This window comes from Lemur catta, chromosome 14, assembly GCF_020740605.2.
Source record: "Lemur catta isolate mLemCat1 chromosome 14, mLemCat1.pri, whole genome shotgun sequence".
NCBI lineage: Eukaryota > Metazoa > Chordata > Mammalia > Primates > Lemuridae > Lemur > Lemur catta.
This window is the reverse complement of record NC_059141.1, coordinates 66454653-66479458: the sequence shown is the minus strand read 5'-3', so window position 1 is coordinate 66479458 and position 24806 is coordinate 66454653. Positions and strand designations below refer to the sequence as shown.

General features: G+C 40.6%; 1 protein-coding gene and 1 pseudogene across 1 annotated transcript in view; both read right to left on the bottom strand.

The window, feature by feature from the left end:
- Nucleotides 1-17876, bottom strand: part of LOC123649755 (cilia- and flagella-associated protein 70-like) — a 47007-nt gene extending 29131 nt beyond the window's left edge. Inside the window, 5 exon segments of the mRNA XM_045567930.1 lie at nucleotides 39-138; nucleotides 5514-5608; nucleotides 8292-8474; nucleotides 17740-17783; nucleotides 17786-17876. Of these exon segments, the coding sequence (XP_045423886.1) occupies nucleotides 39-138; nucleotides 5514-5608; nucleotides 8292-8474; nucleotides 17740-17783; nucleotides 17786-17861 (498 nt within the window). The 5' untranslated portion in view covers nucleotides 17862-17876.
- A 2771-nt stretch (nucleotides 17877-20647) lies between these two features.
- On the bottom strand, nucleotides 20648-20955 carry LOC123650030 (annotated as a pseudogene).
- Between the last annotated feature and the right edge of the window lie 3851 nt (nucleotides 20956-24806).

The window sequence follows — 24806 nt, the reverse complement described above, 5'->3', positions numbered from 1 at the left end:
CATTTCTTACATAAATATTTTTGAGTGAACACATTTACCTTATCAAGTTTGCCAGCTTTCCCTTTGGGTACAACAACCAGAGGAACTCTTGTGATCTCTACAGGCCAAAGCCGGCAATCAATAATTTGCTTCTGAAAACTGCAAATCAAAAAATCAGCCCATTAACATGATATGTAAAATTGGGGTCAGTATAATTTAGGTTAAAAGGAAATAGTCTTCTTTCATAGAAAGTGATGGAATACACATCTCTATATATAACTTTTTATTAGGTTGGTGGTTTTTTAAACCTTCCAAAATCTATAAAATTCTAAAAATAATCTTCCTACTCGACTGCTAGGAGAGGAAAACTGCACATTTTTGAAAGCAATCTGGCAACATGAATCAAAAGCCTTAAAAATGTCCATAATCTTTCACCATAAATTCAACTTCTAATGATTTATTCTAAAGCAATAGACAAGTTTGCAAATGGTATAAAATGTTTATTTCTACTGTGACAATGGAGTGGGACTTCCAGTTTCAACTCTGACACAGCTTTGAAGTAGTCTCTCCTGTTCTCACAACAAGAAAAAAGCTGGTGAAATAAAAAATCAACATTTCTTAGATTCATCATAAAATTGAAGTCATAGGGCAAACTGCCAACCTGAAATTTGGAAAGACAGACAAATACAGAGGATCACAGCTGCAATCAGCTTAAAGACGGCAGAAGCCACTGAAGCCGGTAACTGGTAGAAAAATTAATACTTTAATGCTAATATTGACAAATTGCTGGAGGCTGAGTGTGGACTAGGAGGGAGTTAAAAACTCTAGGGGGTCCAGTCTTAAGGGTCCTCACACTTTCGTGGGTTTTAAATCCAGGAGCCCTACGAGGTTCTCGTGGTGGAGATAAGAGAAATACCCCTTCATGTTTCGGGCATGGACAAGGAATATGTAATTATTTTGAAATATGCCCATAGGATTCTCCATACTGTGAACTAAAAAAAATCCTAAGCCCCTCAACTGCCAGAACGGAACACCTTCTAGGCCAAGGGGACACAAGAGAAACCTTAAAAACTGAGTTCTGGATGAGCTCAATGGCTCACTCCTATAATCCCGGCACTGTGGGAGGCAAAGGCAGGAGGATGGCTTGAGGCCAGGAGTCTGAGACCAACCTGGGAAATGTAGTGAGACCCCATCTCTACAAAAAATTTAAAAAATTAGCAGGGCATGGTGGTACATGCCTAGAGGCTGAGGTAGGAGGATCATTTAAGCCCAAAAATTTGAGGCTGCAGTGAGCTATGATTGTGCCACTGGACTCCATTTTGGGCAACAGAGCAAAACCTTCTCTGTGGAAAAAAAAAGAAAGAAACAAACTGAGTTCCCAGCCATGATGGGATCAGAGGTTGGACATACCTTATTATATCATCCCCTTGATAACTGTCATTAGATTTTCTTTCCTAAGAGTTAAACATAAACTAGCCCTTTTGAAAGGCTTGCTCCACTGCTGATTTTAACCCACCACCTGACACTGCGGCCAGACTCCCCTCCCTTTTTGCAGTTTCAACACAACAACTGACCGGTATTCCTTCCTGATAGGTGACCATCAACCACGCACTGGTCTGGCTGGTGCACAGAGGCTGCGCACAGGGTGCCTCTGTGTCCTTCATTTCACCTTGTGATGCACAGAGCCTAAGTTTACTGCCTTTAGATGCTAAATCTGCACCCCAAAGTGAACATGGGATGTAGGGAACATGCATGTTTGCCTAGTACACATGTGTGTGCGCCCCTTTGCGAATGTTCACAGCTCCTCCTATAACCTGTTGGATATGTATACTTAGCTATCCCATTCAGCATGAATTCCTGTCTCATTCTTCGTCTTTTGAAGTGCCTACTTTTGGTCTCTGCAGGCTGCAACCCTTTATAATAAATAAAGCTTTCTGCAATCCTGTATAAGAAATAAAGCTCTCCTTTCTAAATGTGTGGTCTCAAGATTTTAAGTTGACAATATCAAAGGCCTGACCTTTAAGGGAAACTACCTTTCCAGAGCCTTATCTGATCTGAGGGAATGGCAATCAGACAACTCCATCTCTGTCTAGACTTCCTGTCTCATTTAAGGAGAAGAAGAATAAAAGACTACAAAACACTTCTGAAAGTCAGGGCCCGGGGACTCAAACCCATTAAAATACTGAGATTTAATCACAGGATTATAAAACACTTCCCTTCCCCAACAATTTGCCACCATTTCAACAGATTTCCAACATAATAACAGCAGATTACAACGGGGAGGGCCGCAAAACACACATTCTATAAAGGAGTTCTCAGGCAAACCCACAGGCAACAGGGGGTGGGGGCAGGAAACTGAAGCCTCAGGCACTTACAACTACAGCAAACGTTAAACATAGCCCAGCTTCTAACCAGCTTAAGGTAAAACCTCACACTACCTGCCGCGGGCGGGGCAGTCTGTGCTCCTGCAGCTGCCCCAGTGAGGGAGCCCACCCTGCCCCCACCCTGCCTGTGCCTCCTCAGGCCAGCAGGGCCACAGCCCTGATGATGCTGAACGCCACCTCCTCCTGCGCCCACCCAGAAATCACTGTGAAATCTCATGATTGGCTTAACGTGAAGGAAATAAAAGTAAAATCACCTCAGATCTCTAATTACTCTATCAGATGAAGCTCTTTCATTCTTCCCACACTCACCTACTTTTTTATCCACCTCCCTCCCAAAAATTGCCAAGTGCCTACGCAGACTCGCTCTGGGTCCCCGTCCAAGGCCTGCTGGAGCTCCGGCCTAGGCAGTGGCAATTGGCAGAACAAAGGCAGGACAGTGTGTGTGACGGACTGGGGAGCGCAGGTGGCAGACGGTGGCAGCGCGGCCGCACTGCGAAGGCAGGCCTCCGTTTTCCCGGCGGCTCCAGCGCAGATGCAGCGGGGGAGAGGTGCCGGGGAACGTCAGAGAGGAAGTGGTCTGTCTCTTCCCATAGGGCTGATCTCTGCAACTGTGCGGCCAGCGGAAGCAGGTGTGTGCGAACAGGGCACGGATTGAAGAATCTGCCCCTGTTGAGGAGGGTGGGCTGATTCTGCTGCCCCCCCAGGGTCCCAAAACTGGGATGGACTTGGACAGGGAAAGAGGAGGCCTGGGCTGAGATGCGAGTCTGTGGAAGACTTCCTCTCCACCCCCCACCTTGGTCCCTCTCAAATACCCAGCAAAATGCCAGCTTGAAGGATTGCATCCTGCTGGGGCTGAACGTGCCTGCCAAAGACATCCTGAGCTCCTGGCTCCCTCGTTCAGAGACGGCCCTTCCCCAGGGCTCTGTGCCTGTGCTTTGAAGGAAACAACCATGGGAAGAAAACAAATGTGTGTAAACTGCTGTCAATAAATGACACCCAGACCTTCCAGCTAAAAAAACAAAACAAAACAAACAAAAAAAAACCTCACACTACAAACCCTAGTTACTTCAATTCCTATCACCCAATACATGATGTCCAGCTACCAATAAAGATTTACAAAGAATGCTAAGAGGCAAGAAGAAATGCAGTCTGAAGAGATACAGCTAGCATACAAACTAGACTCAGATATGACACAGATTTTGGCATTATCAGATAGGGAATTTTAAAAAGTTATGATTAATATGTTAAGGGCTCTAATGGAAAAAGTAGTCAACATGCAAGAACAGTGGGTAATGTAAGCAGAGAGATGGAAAATTTAAGGAAGAATCAAAAGGAAATGCTAGAAATAAAAAACAGTAAGAAAAATGAAGAATTCATTTGGTGGGCTTATCTGTAGACTAGACACAGCTGAAGGAAAGAATCAGCAAGCTTCAACATACATGAATAGAAACTTCCCAAACTAAAATGGAAACAGAAAAAAAGGAAAAAAAAAATCATAACAGAATGTCCAAGAACTGTGGAACAATTACAAAAGGTTTAACTAGGCATAACAGGAATACCAGAAGGAGAAAAAAGAAAAGAAGTAATATTTGAAAAAATAATGGCTGAGAAGTTTCCCAAATTAATGACAGACACCAAAGTACAGATCCAAGAAATTCAGAGAAAACCAAGCAAATAAAAAAAAAAAGTCTATACCTAGGCATATCATAATCATACTGCAAAACACAAAAACAAAGAGAAAATCTTAAAAGATGTGGAAGGAAAATAAACCTTACCTTTATAGTAACAGAGATAAGAATTACATTGGACTTCTTTTCAGAAACTATACAAGCAAGAAGAGAGTGGAGTAAAATATTTAAAGATTTGAAAGAAAAAACCCACCAACCTAAAATTCTGTACCCACTGGAATTATTCTTCAAAAGTGAAGGAGAAATAGACTTTCTCAGACAAAAAAAAAACTGGCCAGTAGACCTACCTTGTAAGAAATGCTAACAGTTCTTCAGAGAGAAGAAAAATGGTATGAGTCAGAAACTCAGGTCCACATAGTGAAAGAAAGAACATCAAGAAAAGTCACAAATTAATATAAAATAAATTTTTAGTGTTTCTTATTCTTAGTTGATCTAATAGATAACTATGTGTTCAAAGTAATAATAGCAATAATGTATCCTCAATAAAATACTAGCAAATCAAATCCAACGATGTATAAAAAGAATTACATGCCATGACCAAGTCGGGGACCAAGCATATATAAAAACTCTCTAAAATATCTGCTCAATTTTCCTATAAATCTAGAACTGTTCTAAAAAATAATCTATTAATTTTTAAAAATCAGAGCTATTCATTCAGATTATACATATATTGATAATCCTGTTTGTCATCTCTACCTAATCACCAAGTCACTGTGACAGAGACTGATAGTAACCTGCACAATATCACTGTCCTGGTCTACTTTAGCAATTAAATCCTGATTTAGCCTATGTGACAATGTGTCCAACTAAAATGCTTTATTTTCTAGACTTCCTTGCATCTTGAGATGGCTACTGAGATGTAAACAGAGGTTGCCATTTCCAGGAAGTTTCTGTAAGAGGGGCTAAGACAGCTAGCATGTGTCCTTTTTCATCCATAACCAGTCCCCTCTTCCAAATTTCCCCCAGGAATTTGAGTATGCAGGCTGGAGCTCCAGCAGCCATCATTGAATCATGAGACAACCTTGTAGAAAGAAGGCATGTATTAAGGAAGGTAGAACTGAAGAAAAATTGAGCCTGTTTAATAACTGATGACACTGTGTAACCAGTTCTGGACTTCTTTCATATGAAAGAGAAATAAGCATTCACATTTGTTAAGCCACCATCACTAGGTCCCTCTGTTTTTTGTTTGTTTCTTGAGTTTGGGGTCTTGCAATATTGCCCAGGCTGGTCTCAAACTTCTGGCCTCAAGAGATCCTCCTATGTATCTGGGATTATAGGTATAAGCCACCATGCCCAGCTTCATGCCACTGTTTTTAACAGATGAACACAATGTCTGATATAGATGTGGTAAAAGAAAAAGTCTCAAATCACCTTAACTCAAATATAAATAGAATTAACAAAAGTAATACTTCTTCCCACCTACAGCCTTTGTTGGTTAGACATATTCCCTTCCTCTCTGTACCTGATCACTGAAGGAGGATCAAGATAGCAGCAACTTTCCAAGTCCCAAACAATCTTTTTCTTCATGCACTGTGCTAGGTTCCTAAATTCTCTGTCCTATAAAATAATAAGACAGAAACTTCTATTCTCTCTGTGTGCCATGGTTTCATCCTGTTCAACCTGAGGGGCATTCTTTTAATAGGTTTGATCACAATCCTTTTATTACTACTGTAAGTATGACTACCATTGGAACTACTATTACCACCTTCAAACTATAGGTACTTTGTTAATAAAGTATATAGGATAAACTATGTATATAATCCTTACATCAATCCAGTACTAAGTGCCAAATATTCACTCATGTAACCTCAATCAGTGATTCTCAACCCTTGACGCATATTAAAATCATCTAGGACCTTTCAAAAAATCAACACCTGGGCATTGATTTTTTTTACAGGTATTAATTTCACAGGTAGATGGGCATTGATATTTTTTAAAAGTAAATTCTTACATAATTAATCTGGGTTAAGGGATGTCCATTGTTAATGTTTTGAAAGCTTTCCCAGTGATCATAGTGTGCAATCAGGGGTGAGAATTAATGACCTAAACTAAAATATGAAATCTAAATACATAAAATAAAATGTCTGCCCTGATAAAAAGATAAATCTAAGGAAAGTATGAATTTTCACTAATCACAATGATACTCCACAGTGTTTATCCAATATTGCTAGCCTTATCTATACTATTTTATTTTTTTTAATTTAATTTTTCTAAATAGAGATAGGGTCTCACTCTTGCTCAGGCTGGTCTTGAATTCCTGGGCTCAAGCAATCCTCCCACCTCGGCCTCCCAAAGTGTCAGGATTACAGGCGTGAGCCACCGGGCCTGGCCTGTACTATTTTAAATATTTGGAGTCAATGACAAATAATTTCACCACCCTCATTTTACAAATTATTTTATTGAATGTTTCCACCAATGATTATCTGCTAATTTAAGAAACATCTGCAAGTATATTTACACCATTTCCTATGCCCTTCACAAATTTGTGTTGTTGCCAGGTGTGGTGGCTCACACCTGTAATCCTAGCACTTTGGGAGGCCAAGGCAGAGGATTGTTTGAGGCCGGGAGTTCGAAACCAGCCTGAGCAATTTCAAAACCTGCCTCAGCCTCCTGAGTAGCCAGGACTACAGGCATGCACCACCACACCTGGCTTTGAAAAGGGAAGGGAAAGGAGGGGAGGGGAGGAGGGGTGGAGGGGAGGAAGGAAGGAAGAAAGGAGGGAAACACAAATTTGTGTTGTAATAAAATAGTTTTAAGAAAGAAGAGGGTAATTTCAAAAACCATCAATAGGAGACAATTATTATTAATTAATAAATAATAATAAGTATTATATTAAAGTGTGTCCATACAATGCCACATCATACAGAAAGTACAGATAAAGAAAGAAAAAGAATGAGATTGCTATTTATGTAGTAATGTGGAAATCTCCAAGACACATTATAAAGTAAAACAAAGCAAGTTGCATAACAGTGTATACTAGTATGCACACCTTTAAATTTGTGGAAAAAATGATGGGAAAAGAATATGTATATATCTATTAGTGTGTGTGTGTATGACTGAGCACTTTATGTACCCCATTTAAAAGGCAAAAACCAACAATGCTCTATACCTTAAGATAAAGCAAAAATGGCAGTGTCTTCCTGATAGGTCCTAGTTCTAAAAATAACCAGGGTTTGAATACTTCCTGTGAAGTAAGTAAAAGTCAGGAATAAAAGGAGTTTTATTCCTGACTTTTATTATGCTGATGTCTGAAGATATTTTATGACATTTGAAATCTGAGAATGAAATGAAAAAAACTACAGTTTTTCCATCATGAACAGACTAATGTAAACATGGTGACCTTGGTAATTTTGTGTTGCTGTCTTTTAAGTATATTTGAGCCTTGAACAACACAGGTTTGAACTCCACAGGTCCACCTACAGGTGGATCTTTTTCCAACCAAATGTGTATCAGAAATACAGTATTGGTGGGACGCGAAACCTGCATTTACAGAGGGCCAATTCTTCATACACACGGGTTCTGCAGAGCCCACTGCAGGACTTGAGTATGTGCAGATTTTGGTATACGCAGGAGGTCCTAGAATCAATCCACTGAGTATATGGAGACAAGACTGTACTTGTTAGTTTTTATTTGGTGAGCCAGTCCTTCTGAAGTCTGACTCCCTTTCACAATTTGTAAGGAAACTTTTTCTTTACTTTTCTAAATGCTTCTGTCTCAGAGTCTTCCTTTGCCTTTACACCAGGGCTATCTGGAAAGTCTCAAGCTATGGATACTGGACACGTGGATACAATGGCTGGATACTGTCCAGACACCCCTCATATACTTGCTTTTATATGCATAAAAAAAATCTAGAGGAAAACACAAGAAACTATAATGAAGGTGACTATTAGGGTAATGAAATAGGAAGGAATTAGGAAGGAAAGACATGGCTAGGTGGGAGACATTCACCATGTGTATCTTAATCTTTTATTTTGAACTATGACTGATTATTACATATTTATAAATAAATAAATTTAAAATAAAATAAGGAGAAAATTTGATTTAAGTTATTTTGGTGGGCTTAAGAAGTCAGAAGGCATTTTCATCAGAATTAGATGAATAAGTATTTTATTTTGCCAAGTAATTGTTTTATTTTGACAGGTGACAGATGTATATAAATTAGTAATTCACAAAATGTTTTATCATCTGTCAGTACACTGAGTTTATCACAAAAACCTGCATAAGTCAGACTCTCTCTCACCTCAGGGTGGTTGAGTTCTCCTTCTTCTTCCTCATAAGGACCACCAACGATGAATGCATCAGGAATGTTATTAGCTCCTGGAGCCAGAATGTTGGCAATGGGCCATTTTTTTGGCCGGGGAACAGGTTCTCTTTCCCCTCCAAGCTTCAGAGTTCCATTCTTGAATAAAATGGGGTAGTCCTTCTACAGAAATCAATACCATATGTCAGGAAAAATTGTAAAGGACAAAAAGATTACTGAATTGTCTTTTCAGTGGAATGCTGGGTGTTGTAAAACATAATCTTCTGTGATTATATAATTCTATAGCAGGTACTATGCCCTTCATGGTCTTTGTGCTGTTTTACAATCCTGTGCTACATGACTCACACCTACAACCCTAGCACTTTGGAAGGCCAAGACGGGAGGATTGTCTAAGACCAGGAGTTCGAGACCAGCCTGACCAAGTGCGAGACCCCGTCTCTACAAAAAAACTAGAAAAATTAGCTGGGCGTGGTGGTGGTATGCTCCTATAATTCCAGCTACTCAGGTGGCAGGAGGATCACTTGAGCCTAGGAGTTGGACGTTGCAGTGAGCTATGATGATACTACTGCACTCCAGCCTGGGCAAGAGAGTGAGAACCTGTCTCTAAAAAACAAAACAAAATAAATAAAAAAGAAGGGATGAGCCCATAGCACCAGACCATCCACATCAATTTTTGAGGAAAAAATTAATCTTCTTTGTGCCTGAAATGAAAAGAACCAATGATTAACAGTACAACCAATTGTCCGTACCACAGACCTCTCAACTGGTTCAGCTTACACAATTCTGACAGAAAAATTAAAGGTGAGCAAACTTGACACCCAATGGGTACCAAAACTGTTGTGCCCAGAGCAGCTGTAGACAAAAGCAGAGTTTTCAATAGAAATTTGAAACAAGTGGGATCAAGATCCTGAAGCATTTCTTGAAGAATTGTAGTAGGAGATGAAACATTGCTTTACCAGTATTATCCCAAGGACAAAGCACAATCGAAGCAATGGCTACCAAGAGTTGGTAGTGGTCCAGCCAAAGCAAAAGTCATGGCGACAGGTTTTGGGGATGCTCAAGCATTTTGCCTGTAGACTTTCTGGAGGGCCAAAGAACAGTAACATCTACTTACTAAGAGAGTGTTTTGAGAAACTTAGTCAAAGCTTTAGCAGAAAAATGCCCAGGAAGCTTCACCAGAGAGTCCTTCTCTACCCTGGCAATGCTCTTGCTTATTCCTCTCATCAAACAAGGGAAATTTTGTTACAGTTTTGATGGGAAATCATTAGGCATCCACTTTTCAGTTCTGATTTGGCTCCTCTTTCTAACTTCATTTCCTAATCTTAATAAATCTGTAAAGGGCGCCCAGTTTTCTTCATTTAATAAGTAAAAAGGACTGTATTGGCATGGTTAAATTCCCAGGACCTTCAGTTCTTTAGAGATGGACTAAATGGCTGTTATCATCACTTACAAAATTGTCTTGACCTTGATAGAGCTTATGTTGAGAAATAAAGTTTATATTTTTTATCTTTATCTTTTAATTCTATTATTCCATGAACTTTTTAAAGTTCCTCTGCATATGCATAAAAATAATCTCTGTAAAAACATACCAAAAATTGGCCATTTTAAATATCTTAGATATTGTCTATCATAAATATACATTTATTAATATAAATTATATTTAATGTATTATCTATAATATATAAATTATAAACACAAAAATCTTTTTTTTTTTTCTGGAGACAGAGTCTCACTCTGTTGCCCAGGCAAGAGTGCCATGGCATCAGCATAGCTCACAGCAACATCAAACTCCTGGGCTCAAGCCATCCTCCTGCCTCAGCCTCCCGAGTAGCTGGGACTACGGGCATGTGCCATCAGGCCCGGCTAATTTTTTTTTCTATATATTTTTTTAGTTGTCCAGCTAATTTTTTTCTATTTTTAGTAGAGACGGGGTCTCGCTCTTGCTCAGGCTGGTCTTGAACTCCTGACCTTGAGCAATCCTCCCACCGTGGCCTCCCAGAGTGCTAGGAGGATTACAGGCATGAGCCACCATGCCCAGCCACAAAACTCTTTATATAAAACAAAATTTAGAGGCGGGTTCAGTCCCACAGCAAAGCGGCTTGTTCTCCCCACTGACCCCCACACCCACTCAATCAGGGATCTGACTGAAGTCGGTGCAGAATCACCGCGGGAGACGTGGAGCTCTGTGGACAGGTGACATCAGCGGGAAGGAGCTTAGACTCTGGGGGATCTCCACGGTGACACAATGCTTAAAGAGAAAGGTGCGGAACTGCGCTAAGGTGAGGGGCCGCGATCACGGAAGTATAGATTTTTTTGTTTTTCCTTCGGTGGCCCTCTAGCCGGGGAGCTGCTGCAGGCTCTGGCGCCTGCCGAGCTCTGGACAGTCTCCCCCAGCGCCCGCGATCAGTGGGTGCGCGGTGGCCATCTTGGGGTCCACAGCCTAGTCACTCCGGAACCATAGGGTGCCGGACGGGTCCCCGGGCAGCTCCCTTCTCTAGTCCGTGAACCCACGCCAAGAGCTCTGGCTTTGTATGAACTCTGTGGACAGGAGACATCAGCAGGAAAGAGCTTAGACTCTAGGGGATCTCCACGGGGTCGCAGCAATTAAAGGGAAAGGGGCGGAACTGTGCTAAAGCGAGGGGCTGAGAAGGGTTGTGGAATTACAGATTTTTTTAATTTTTTTAATTAATTTATTTATTTTATTTTATTTTTTATTTTTATTTTTTATTTTATTCTTTTTTATTTTTTTATTTTTATTTTTTATTTTTTATTTTTTTCTTTTCCTTTTTCTTTTTCTTTTTTTTCTTTTTTTATTATTTTATATATATATTTTTTTTTTCTTTCTTTCTTTTTCTTTTCTCCTCTTCGGTGGCCCTCTAGCTGGGGAACTATGGTGGGCCCCAGTGCTCGCCAGGTCCCCGGCCCTGGTGCCTGCCGGACTCTGAACATTCTCCCCCAGCACCGGCAATCTGCGGGTGTACGGTTGCCATCTTGGGGTCCACAGCCCAGCCATTGCGGAACCTTAGGGTGCCGGGTGGGTCCCGGGTGGCTCCCTCCCCTAGAGTGTGAACCCACGCCAAGAGTTCTGGCTTTGTATGAACTCTGTGGACAGGAGACATCAACGGGAAACAGCTTAGACTCTACGGGATCTCCGCTGGGACGCGGCTCTCAAAGGGAAAGGGACGGAACTGTGCCAAGGTGAAAAACAGGGAACGGTGACTGAATTACAGATATATATTTTTTTTTTCTTCTTTTCCTCTTTCTTTTTGGTGGCACTCTAGCCGGGGAGCTAGTATATACTCCTGAGCTCACCAGGCCCCCAGCTCTGGTGCCTGCCGGATCCTGAACATTCACCCCCAGTGCCGGAGATCTGCGGGCGGGCAGTCGCCATTGTGGGGTCCAAGGCCTAGCTGCTGCGGAGCCATAGGTTGCCAGGCAACTCCGTGGGTGGCTCCCTCCCCTGGTCCGTGGACCCTCTCCAGGACGCCTGCCCATTGGTGAACACTGAGTGCTTTCCCAGACACAAGAGTGTAGAGCCTGGACCTTGGGGACACTGGGGCAGGGCAGACCTTTGCCCGTGGGAGCTGCAGCAGCTGGAACAGTGAGCGAGCAAGGGAACCGCCTCCTCCCTCTAGCTAGTGTCTTTCCTGTGGAAAGAGGCAGAAACCACCCCTCTAGAGGAAGAACCAAAAGACAGGAAAAAAGAAAAGAAAAAAGAAAAAAAAAAAAGGAGACAGAGACTTTCTGCTTGCAAATATGTGAATCCTGCCTCCTAACCAAAAGTCCACAACACAGTGACTTAACTTGCCAAACAGCTCTTAAGTCAAACCAATCCTCTGGGGCTGCACCCATCAGAAGCAGCCCCCCAACTGAGATAGAAAAAACTCTAAACAATACACAACAGTCTCCCCCTCTGGACAAACGAAGCAACATACCTAGATTGTTTCACAGCCTAAGAACAGAGTACAAGGCGTGCTGTTATCCAGACGAAAGCTGTGAGAAAAGATCTAACAATAGATCCAGATGGGAAGGGCTCAGCGGAAAAATATGGGGAGCACAAAGAACCAAACGGAAACCTTGCCCCCAAAGGGAAATACCAGCTCTCTACCAATTGACACAAACCAGATTCAAATAACAACATGTTACAGGAAGAATTTCAGTTATGGATTATAAATAGGCTGAATAATATACAAGAAAAAAAGGATAACCAACACAAAGAAACGACAAAAAAAAATCCAAGAGTTGGTAGAAAAATTCACTGAGGAAATTGAAATATTGAAGAAAACCCAAACTGAACTCCTAGAAATGAAGAATTTATTCAGGGAGCTACAAAACACAGTGGAAAGTCTCAAGAGCAGGGTAGATCAAACAGAAGAAAGAATCTCAGAGATTGAAGATAACTCTTTCCAATTAAATAAGTCAGTCACAGAGATAGAGCAAAGAAATAAGAAAAAAGATCAGAGTCTACAAGAAATGTGGGATTATGTGAAGAAGCCTATCGTGGGAGTTATCAGCATCCCTGAGGGTGAAGAAGACAAGAAGCAAATGCTGGACAAGCTATTTGAAGACATAATAGAGGAAAGTTTCCCAGGCCTTGCTAAAACTCTAGATATACAGGTTCAAGAAACTCAAAGAACCCCTGGTAGATTCATAGCAAATAGGAAAACACCATGCCACGTAGTCATCAGACTGACCAAAATATCCACTAAAGACACCCTTCTTTGAGCTGTAAGGAGAAAGAAACAAGTAACATACAAAGGAAAGCCCATTAGAATTACGCCAGATTTCTCAACTGAAACCTTACAAGCAAGAAGAAGTTGGGGCCCCATTCTCACTCTTCTGAAACAGAATAATGCCCAGCCTAGAATCTTGTACCCAGCTAAGCTAAGTTTTCTATACGAAGGAGAAATTAAGACATTCTCAGATAAACAACAACTGAGGGAATTCACCAAGACAAGACCACCCCTCCAAGAAGTACTCAAAAGAGAGTTACACACGGATCAGCACACAAATGTAGAGACCCACAAATGTAAAACCACTCAGGAGCTAAAGATCAAATTCCAGCCACCACAATGGCTCAAGAGAGAAAACATAGCCATGAAGTTCTACCCAACAAGATGAACAGAAGTCTGTCCCACTTATCAGTTCTCTCAATAAATATCAATGGCCTGAATTCCCCACTCAAGAGACACAGACTGACCCAATGAATAAAAAAACACAAACCAAGTATCTGCTGTCTTCAGGAAACTCACCTAAGCTGCAAAGATGCATTTAGACTGAAAATAAAAGGATGGAAATTGATATTTCAAGCAAATGGTAGCCAAAAGAAAGCTGGTGTGACAGTTTTAATTTCCAATAACTTAGTTTTTAAACCAACAAAAGTAATAAAAGACAAAGATGGTTATTATATACTGGTGAAAGGCACAAGTCAACAAGAAGACATAGCCATACTTAATATATATGCACCCAACTTAGGGGCACCCAGATTCATAAAGCAAACCCTACTTTAACTGAACCAAATGATAGACAACAATACTGTAATAGCTGGAGACATTAACACCCCACTGACAGTACAGGACAGATCCTACAAACAGAAAATAAGCAAAGAAATAATGGAATTAAATAGAATGCTAGAACAAATGGGCCTGACTGACATCTACAGGACATTCTACCCAAAATCTACTGAATATACATTCTTCTCATCAGCTCATGGGACATTCTCTAAGATTGACCATATCGTAGGACATAAAGCATGCCTTAAAAAATTTAAAAAAATAGAAATCATACCCTGCATCTTCTCAGATCACAGTGGAATAAAAGTAATAATGAACCCTAACAGAAACTCTCATTCCTACTCAAAGTCATGGAAGCTAAACAAACTTCTCCTGAAAGATTATTTTATAAAGGAAGAAATCAAGTCAGAAATCAAAAGATTCTTTGAATTAAATGACAAAGGAGACAAAATTTATCAAAATCTATGGGACACAGCTAAAGCAGTCCTGAGAGGAAAATTCATTTCCACAAATGCCTATATCAAAAAGACAGAAAACTTACAAATAGACAACCTAATAAATAGACTCAAAGAGCTGGAGAAGGTAGAACAGACTGACCCCAAACCCAGGAGAAGGTGAGAAATTATTAAGATCAAATCAGAATTAAATGAAAAGGACAACAAAAATACCATAAGAAATTAATAAAACAAAAAGTTGGTTCTTTGAAAAGATAAATAAAATAGACACACCACTGACTAGACTAACCAAGAGCAGAAAAGAAAAATCTCTAATAACTTCCATCAGGAACATGAAAGGAGAAATCACAACCGATGTCACAGAGATACACGATATCATCTATGAATTCTACAAAAATCTTTATGCACACAAACTGGAAAATGTGGAGGAAATGGACAATTTTTTAGAAACACATAGCCTTCCCAAGCTCAATCAGGAAGAAATAGAATTCCTGAATAGACCAATATCAAGAACTGAAATCAAAACAGCAATAAGAAACCTTCCCAAAAAGAAAAGTCCTGGTCCGGATGGGTTCACACCCGAATTTTACCACACATACAAAGATGAACTGGTGCCCATCCTACATAAACTATTCTACAATATCGAGAAGGATGGAATTCTCCCCAACACATTTTACCAAGCCAATATAACATTGATACCAAAACCAGGAAAGGATGCAACAAAAAAAAGAAAACTACAGACCAATTTCTCTCATGAATATAGATGCAAAAATTCTCAATAAAATCCTAGAATATCATATCCAAATGCTTATCAAAAAAATAATTCATTATGACCAAGTGGGCTTCATCCCAGAGATGCAGCGGTGGTTCAACATGTGCAAATCTATAAATGTAATACACCACACAAATAGAAGCAAAAATAAAGACCATATGATCCTCTCAATAGATGCAGAAAAAGCATTTGACAAAATTCAACACCCTTTTATGATAAGAATGCTTAACAAAATAGGCATAGACGGGACCTACCTAAAAATGATACAAGCCATATATGACAAACCCACAGCCAACATCATACTGAATGGGGAAACATTGAAAGCATTCCCAGTCAGAACCGGAACCAGACAAGGCTGCCCACTGTCCCCATTACTTTTCAACATAGTATTGGAAGTCCTTGCGAGAGCTATCAGGCAAGAGAGCAGAATCAAGGGAGTCCAAATAGGGAAGGAAGAGATCAAACTCTCACTCTTCGCTGATAATATGATGTTATATCTGGAAAACCCCAAGGATTCAATGAAGAGACTCCTGGAATTGATTAATGAATTCAGTAAAGTCTCAGGTTATAAAATCAATACACACAAATCAGAGGCATTCATATATGCCAATAACATTCAATCGGAGAACCAAATTAAAGACTCAATACCTTTCAAAATAGCAACAAAGAAAATAAAATATCTAGGAATATATTTAACTAAAGAGGTAAAGGACCTCTATAGGAAGAACTATGAAACACTGAGGAAGGATATTGTAGAACATGTAAACAGGTGGAAAACCATACCATGCTCATGGATCGGAAGAATCAACATTGTTAAAATGTCTATACTACCCAAAGTGATCTACAGATTCAATGCAATCCCTATTAAACTACCAACATCATTTTTCACAGATTTAGAAAAAATAATTATACACTTTCTATGGAATCAGAGAAGACCCCGTATAGCAAAAGCAATTTTAAGAAACAAAAACAAAATGGGAGGTATTAATTTGCCAGACTTCAAAATATACTACAAGACTGTGGTTCTTAAAACTGCCTGGTATTAGCACAAGTGCAGGGACACAGACCAGTGGAACAGAACAGAAAATCCAAATATAAAACCATCCTCATATAGCCATCTAATCTTTGACAAAATAGACAAGAACATACTCTGGGGACAAGAATCCCTATTCAACAAATGGTGCTGGGAAAACTGGATAGGCAAATGTAGAAGACTGAAACAGGATCCACAGATTTCACCTCCCACAAAAATCAAATCATGGTGGATAACAGATTTAAACCTTAAATGGGAAACGATTAGAATTCTAGAAGAAAATGTAGGAAAGACTCTTACAGACATTGGTCTAGGTAAAGAATTTATGAAGAAGACCCCTAAGGCAATCACAGCAACAACAAAAATAAACGAATGGGACCTGATTAAATTAAAAAGCTTCTGCACAGCCAAAGAAATAGTCACGAAAATAAACAGACAACCTACAGAATGGGAAAAAATTTTCTCATACCACACATCAGATAAAGGACTGATAACAAGAATCTATTTAGAACTCAGGAAAATCAGCAAGAAAAAATCAAAGAACCCTATCAAAAAGTGGGCAAACGACATGAATAGAAATTTTTCAAAAGAAGATATAAGAATGGCTAACAAACATATGAAAAAATGCTCAACATCCCTAATTATCAGGGAAATGCAAATCAAAACCACAATGCGATATCACTTAACTCCGGTGAGAATGGCCTTTACCAAAAAGTCCCAAAACAACACATGTTGGCGTGGATGTGGAAAGAGAGAAACACTCATACACTGCTGGTGGGACTGCAAACTAGTGCAACCCCTGTGGAAAGCATTATGGAGATACCTTAAACAGATTCAAGTAGACCTACCATTCGATCCAGCAATCCCATTATTGGGCATCTACCCAAAGGAACAAAAGTCATTCTAAAACAAAGACACCTGTACCCGAATGTTTATAGCAGCACAATTCACAATTGCAAAGATGTGGAAACAACCCAAATGCCCACCTATCCATGAATGGATTAGTAAACTGTGGAATATGTATACCATGGAGTATTACTCAGCTATAAGAAATAACAATGATACGACATCTCTTTGGTTCTCCTGGAGAGAGCTGGAACCCATTATATTAAGTGAAGTATCCAAAGAATGGAAAAACAAGCATCACATGTACTCACCAGAAAACTGGTTTCCCTGATCATCACCTAAATGCACATCGGAGAAGGATACCAATTGGATATCAGACTGAGACAGGGGGTGGGGGGAGGTGATGGGTGTATGCCTACATGATGAGTGCGTTGCGCACCGTCTGGGGAATGGTCATGCTTGAAGGTGCTGACTCGGGGAGGAGGGGAGTGGGGGGAGGGGATGGAGGTATGACTACATGGTGAGTGCCAGGCGCACTGTCTGGAGAATGGACACGCCTGAGGGTCTGACTCAGGGTGATGGGCGGGACATGGACAATGTATGTAACCTGAGCTTTTGTACCCCCATGATGAGCTCAAGTAAAAAAAGAAAATTTATAAAACAGAAATAAACTTTATTTTTGAAGCTTAAAATAAATCTCAGCCATTAGCAGAGAAATGGTTTGAATGAAATCTTAGCAGGTGAGGAAGAGATGGCCATGAGTGTAGACATGTTTGAATCTACATAAAATCTGGCAGTAGGGCTATACCTCTCCAGGCGATGGAACTTGCAGACCAACCATGTAGTTCTTCAGGGTCCTACGGGAACAAAGGATTCAGGCACAGAGTAGGCAGCCTCCAATGTGACCTTCAGTAGATTGCCCCCTGACATCTGGGCTGTGGTCAATAAGTTCTCTGCCGCAAATACTTTAACTTCAAGACTGCACTGCTGTAAAAGAATAAAATTACGTAGCATTTTGAAGATTGCCAAAGTCCCTTCTTGTTTTGAATTACCTCATTTGAATTTCATACCACTATTTAAGATAAGAAGACAAAGCTTAATTATTTCCATAAAGAAGGTTGAATAACTTTCTCTAGGTCCCACGAGTTGGAGATCGAGCCAAAAAGAAAACCTTATCCCTAAACTACAACACTTCCCACTGTACCATACTCAAGCAAAGTGTGTACACAAATACATATAGAAGAGCAATTGGAAGATTCTATATTGAAATGTCAATAATGGCTGCACATGAGTAAGTGAGATTAGGTGCTTTTACTGATAGTCTATATTTTATGATTATTTTTGTAATTTAAATGTAATGCTTTGTAATAATAAAATATTTTTCAAATATATCTGTATATATTTGTATAAATAGGTATAGACATGTATAACTTATATTTTCACACAGGATACAATATAAAGGAGGTGTAAAATGTGTATTGTAGGCCAAGGTGGGAGAATCACTTGAACCCAGGAATTCGAAACCAGCTTAGGCAACATAGTGAGACCCTGCCTCTACAAAAAATTAAAAAAATTATCCAGGTGTAGTGGCACACACCTGTAGTCCTAGCTACTCAGGAGGCTGAGGCAGGAGGATGGCTTGAAATAAATGTACTGGGCTGGACGCAGTGGCTCACGCCTATAATTCCAACACTTTGGGAGGCTGAGGCAGGAGGATCGCTTGAGCCCAGGAGTTCAAGGTTGCAGCGAGCAATGATCAGGCCACTGTACTCCAGCCTACATGACAGAGTGAGACCCTTTCTCAAAAATAAATAAATAAAGTAATATAAAATGTGTGTTGATTGCTAATTATATGCTAGGCACTTTACTACAGCACTAGGGATATAACGATGAAGGAGGCATGGTCCCTTTCATCACGGAAGTCATGTTACAGTCGCATGATTTATGGTAAATGCTATAATAGAGACCTGTACAAAATGCTGTAGTCAAGGAGGAAGTGAATAATTATTAGGCTGGGAAGGAGTAAGAGATGGTGACATCTGAGTTCGCTTTTACAAGATAAATAGGAGTTTACAACCTGGATAAGCAGAGCAAGGAAAGAGAAAATAATTGTGGATAAAAAGAACAATTTATGTAAAAGGGGACTAAAACAGTATAGCATATTCAGTTTAGGTATAAATAAGTAGGTCGGGATTCTAGAACAGAAAGTACAAGAAGAGGGTTGCTGGGAAATGAGGTTGGAGCAGGAGGCTCTCATTATAAAGGATGTTATATGCCTGCTAAGAAATATGGACCTTAATGTGTAAGCAGTAGGTGAAACTATGAACCACACTACTAAGTAGGGGGAGAGGTATGATCCAATTCACTTTTTGTTTTCCCCAGGAAATTTTCCAGTGAATTTATTGGAACAACAAGAATATGACACATTAATTTAAAAGTTCAGTTTGGATAAACATTCAACTATGAAATGTCTATTGCCAGGCACTTTGTTAGATGTAATGAATAATAAAATCAATGTGCCTTCACCACAGCCTGTATAAATTGCAGATATTAAAATGTGAATCATCTAATTAACATTAGTCTTGAAATTTGTACTATCTTTCTAGAAAGCCATTTGGCATCAGATTCTGCTCTCAATTTCTTTTATCTATAACCTGTACATTTTCAAACATATATAAGGAGACTAGATGAAAAAACATATATGAGGATTGTCTCATTAATGGAGAATTATCTCAGTGGGTAATGAGATTGATTTTCTTCTGTGTATTTTGCTATTAAACATACGTATAGCAGTTAACAAGATTTCTGTCTTATGCAGCAATTCAAATTCAAGTCTCTCTCATTACTGGATGTGACTTTGGACAAGTTGCTTAAGTGTTTCCTCACAAATAAAACAGTCCCAGCTCTATGGGTGCTATATGCACCTACACAGTATGTATTTGTAAGACAAAGTACTTGACTATTTTTATTATACTGAGAAAAAGATTATTTTAAAAAACAGACATCTTTAACTGGTGAATTACATGGTATATTTCAAAAAAGCTATATTTAGTTACATGTATTTTAAGAGATGGAGTTTTGCTATGTTGCCCAGGCTGGACTTCCAAGTCCTGGGCTCAAGTGACCCCTCCGTCTCTGCCTGGGACTACAGGCAGGCACCACTGCACCCTGCCAAAAAGCTGTTTTTTAAAAGATATACGTTCAGGTAAATATCTTTTACTTCACTTAAATGTCCACTTTTAGTAGTGAAATCCCAGAAGAAAATGTGATTTATAGGAGTATGTTTAACTGAAAAAGCTATTTCCATTTAAGTTTAGGCACTTATCCTTGACAGAAGGTAAGTCAACTAAATAAAGTTGCATGATAAAACCCCCATCAAGTATCTCATACTTAGGCAAACACCCCAAATCATAGTCCACAGCTTTATTGCAGTTTTCATTCAAAATACATTTTACACCATCTGTGACTCAGGAAATCCCTATCTTCCTATCATGCTAAAGAAACAAGAAATAGACAGTGATTAGACTTTTAGGTATTAGGGAATTTAGAGCCTCAGATATTCGATATGCAGCCCACCATGCTTAAGTTTGTTTTAATAAAACTGGTCCAAAGGATCACATTTTTATAGGAACTAGTTTTTCAGTTCCAGGACCAGGTAAAGACAGGGCAGCCGCCCCCGCCCGTGATCTATAAAATCGAGGGGTGACGGCTCAGGATTAGGACCGCTTCTTGGTGACACTGAGATGGTTGAGCTGGTCTGCAACAAATCTGTGCGGGGGGATCTTGGCAGTGGTGGCCGCCGTGAGGGCCTCCAAGGCCTCTCCGCCCTGCGCACCGCGGCGTGGCCGGCCTCCTGCCCGGCGGTCAGGTGGGGCACGCTCAGCCAGTAGGGGCTCTCCGCCTGCATCTCCAGGCCCCGAGCATGTTCTGCTTCGCTGGCAACGAAATGAAGCGCGGCCGCCGGTGCTTCTGGATCCACTGCCTCCCAGGAATGCGGTTACAGGAGGAGGGCGGTCCGGAACATGGTGCCAGCGCGTTCCGAAGGAGTCCCCAAATTGACTTTTAAGTCACTGTGCAAGTTGTGGGAAGGCTGAACTGGAGGGAGACAAGGGTAGGTACAAGGATACTTGTAACAATCCAGGTGAGCGATCATGACGCAATAACGAATAGGAATGAAGCTAAGAAGAAGGGTTTACAGACTCTTAGAGGAAAGAAAAGGCTGGATTTGGTGAAAGGAGGATTTGGGGATTAGAGGTAGCTAGGGTGGGAGCAAGCAGTCATGGATGTAATTTTGGTTCTATGGTCTGTGCTTTCATGGATGAGTGATCCCACTAGTCAAAATAACAAAGATGTAAGCAAGAGTAGGTTTGGGGGAAGATACTGAGTTCAGTTTGGGAACGTTAAGGTTTAGGTGCCTACAGGATATCATTATAGAGAAATCTAGTAGGTGCTTGTAAAGTCTGACAATCTGGGATTCAGGAGAAGGGTCTGGGCTGGAATTGTTGAATAAGTCTTCAACCGGAGGCAGGCTACCATTCTGGAAAGTATATTAAGTGCTTTCATATACTATTTGATCTATCAGGACGTAGATCAAAAGGCGTTTCCATTAAGCCTTCCCTACATCTACCCTTGGGCAAAGTAACTGATACCTGGTCTGTGCCCATGCATCCCACTCCATCATTTAATCACACTGAGTTATAATCCATGATATGTCGATTGTGGGCTTTTCAAAGGTAGGACTCTGCCTGATTCATCTTTATTTCTCAGAATCTAACACCATGTGTACTATGAAAAGAAGGTGCCTAATGAATCAGACTCAACTGAACCTTAATAACAGCAAGACTTGTTAGATTGAATGGCACCTGATCGAGGAGTTTCTGAAGGTGAACCCTGCACAGGATGCAATGGGACTGTTGTTTCAAATGAAGTCTCTCCTGCAAAAAGAAGGCCAAGTTGAGGCAAAGAAGAGGTTAAGTTAGAACTTAACAGATTGGCCAGGCGTGGTGGCTCATGCCTGTAATCCTAGCACTCCAGAAGGCCGAGGTGGGAGGATCTCTTGAGATCAGGAATTCAAGACCAGCCTGAGCAAGAGCGAGACCCTGCCTCTACTAAAAATAGAAGAAAATTAGCCTGGCATGGTGGTGTGCACCTGTAATCTCAGCTACTCGGGAGGCTGAGGCAGGAGGATCACTTGAGCCCAAGGCGTTTGAGATTGCTGTGAGCTAGGCTGAGGCCACAGCACTCAAGCCCAGGCAACAGAGTGAGACTCTGTCTCAAAAAAAAAAGTATTAACAGATCCAGATGCTCTCATTTCTTTTCATTGTATCTTGCATCAGCAAAATCTCTGTGCTAAAGCTACTATTTTAAGTGACATTTTGCAACAAGTTATAAGTATTGTTAACTATATTTGTGCAAATGCAACACAGGCATCCTGAGTTTCAGAACATGATAAAGTTGAATGATGAGGTATTCAGTGTGGGTTTGCCGTATCATTCTAAATGCATTGGCTATGGCAGGGCCAGGTGTTAGCCAAAATTTTATCTCTTCAAGAACAGATAATTAAATTTTATGAAGAACAGAATTAGCAATGTGAATTATTGAAAGAAGATTCATATAGGAATGCAGCATTTCTGTGTGATATCATGGCAAATCAAAATGGCTTGAATATTTCCTTACAAGGTAAAACTAAGTCTATATATGCTATGTGGCAAAAAAATCCATGCATTTAGAAAAAAAAAAGCTATCTTTTTTCAAAACACTTCTTCTTTAAAAGGAAATTTTGGATGAACATTTACCCTAATTAGCAAAAGGCATTGATGAGCAGGATGATATATGCGAATCGTTTGAAGCATATGCAGCTGTTATAGACCTATTAATTGGAGAATATAATGAAAGTTTCACTGACTTTGACAATCATGATATCACACTGAAATTAGCATTTACGCCTCACCTAGTTGATATCACCAAAGCACCTAAAGAACTACAGGTGGAATTGACTGAGCTCTCAGTAGATGACATTTTAAAGTCATTGTTTGATGCTAAGAAAGATGCAATTGAAATATGGAAAAATGCAGAATACTCAGGCCTTCCACAACATGCCCCCAAAATGCTTTCTTGCTTTTCGACCTTATTGCTTTAAATCTACATTCTCTACCTAACCCAAATCAAGACACCCTTAAAGTCACAAATGACTGATACCCATCTAGAGGATCAGCTGAAACTGCAGACCTCCATGCTGCAATCAAATATTCAAATGCTTCCCAACAGAAAGCAGACACAACAAAGTCATTAAAAGGTTACTTAACTTTAAAATGAACAAATAGTTTTTATGTTTTGAAATTAAGTACATAGTAGGTTTTCACAAAATAATGTACATTTTTAAGTATGTCTAATTGAAGTTTCTTGAATGTGGCCTTATTTCGTTACAGCTAGATTAACGCGGCTTCCAACATGAAAAGCTCTCCCACCCCTGAACGAGAGCATCAAGATGATCCAATGGGGGAAAGATTAGTCTGTTCAATAAATGGTGCTGGGAAGTCTGTACATCCGCATGCAAAGAACGTACAATATGTACATATACAAAAAATAAAATGGACCAATAATCTAAATGAAAGAACTAAAACTATAAAACTCTTGAAGAAAACATAGGAGTAATTTGTTATGTGCTTGAATTAGGCAATGGTTTCCAACCCCATAGCTCAACCTCAAAGACACCAAACACCCACAATTAACAGGCCTTTTTCTGCCAAATTGGACATATACATTGAGTCTTGGTTTATGGTCAAAGGAGTCGGAATTTTTTGCTGATCAACCAAAGAGTTTGTCCCCTGGAAGCCTGCTCCACATCTGATATGTTTATACTACACCTGCTGGGACAGCCAGCCTGGAGTCCTATGAATGCTGGGCATAGGTGAGTCCCAGTCCCAACAGCTTTGACCTTAGCCATCACCAAGGGCTCAAATCCTTGGGGTCTTGTTGCAAATTTTCTATGGAAAAAGTAGCCCAAAACATCTTTGAAATATGAATATGATGCTGTCTCTCCTTCCCTGATTTTTTGCAAAGAGATCTACTTGAATTTCTTGTTTCTTGCACTTCATGACCCTGGTTTCCATTTTTTGGCTTCCCAAATTCTGCATGTGTCATAGAAGGAGGTGAGGCCCCTTATAGAAATGTGACTTCTGTTCCATGGACCCCACACTGTCCCCAAGCCCAGGAGAATTTCAGAAAATTTTAGCAGCCTCCATTCATTGGGGTTTTGCTGTGTCTAGACCCCTTGATCGCTGGGAAAGAGAAGGTCTGAGTTCAGTGTACTAGAGTAACACCCAGAGGCTCTGGTGGTTAGACAATTTGCCTGAATCACACTTCTTGTGAGAAGCAGGGTTGCCATGCCCCAGGTCTCTTGGCCTTGCAGGCTTCTGCTCTCTGTTGGGCCCATGAGACACTGGCTGCCAAGGGGAGGAGGAATCTCACTGGGCATAGAGGGGTTCAATTATGCCACTCTGGCATTGGCCCACCTGGGGCCCCTGCCTGGGATGCTGTTCCCCCAGCACCACCCTCCCTAGCCACCCCCTAAACCAGCAAGCTCATACCCACCCTTCAGCAAACACACCCTGCCTGGGGGACCACCCCTTTCATCCCAGGAAGACTCCCATAAACATACCCCTAGGAGAGTTTTTTCAAATCCAGTGAAACCTTGGAGGTAACAGGTAAGAATTGTCCCAGATGCAAAACACCGGGTTTCCTGACCCAGATCCAGTGTTCTTGGCTCTAAGCACCCAGTTGCCCCAGGCTATTCCTTCTGGAAGTGTGATCTGGGGTGGGTGAGGACAGTGCTGGGCCAGCTGGCAGAGGCCGAGGGAGACATCCTTGCCCCCG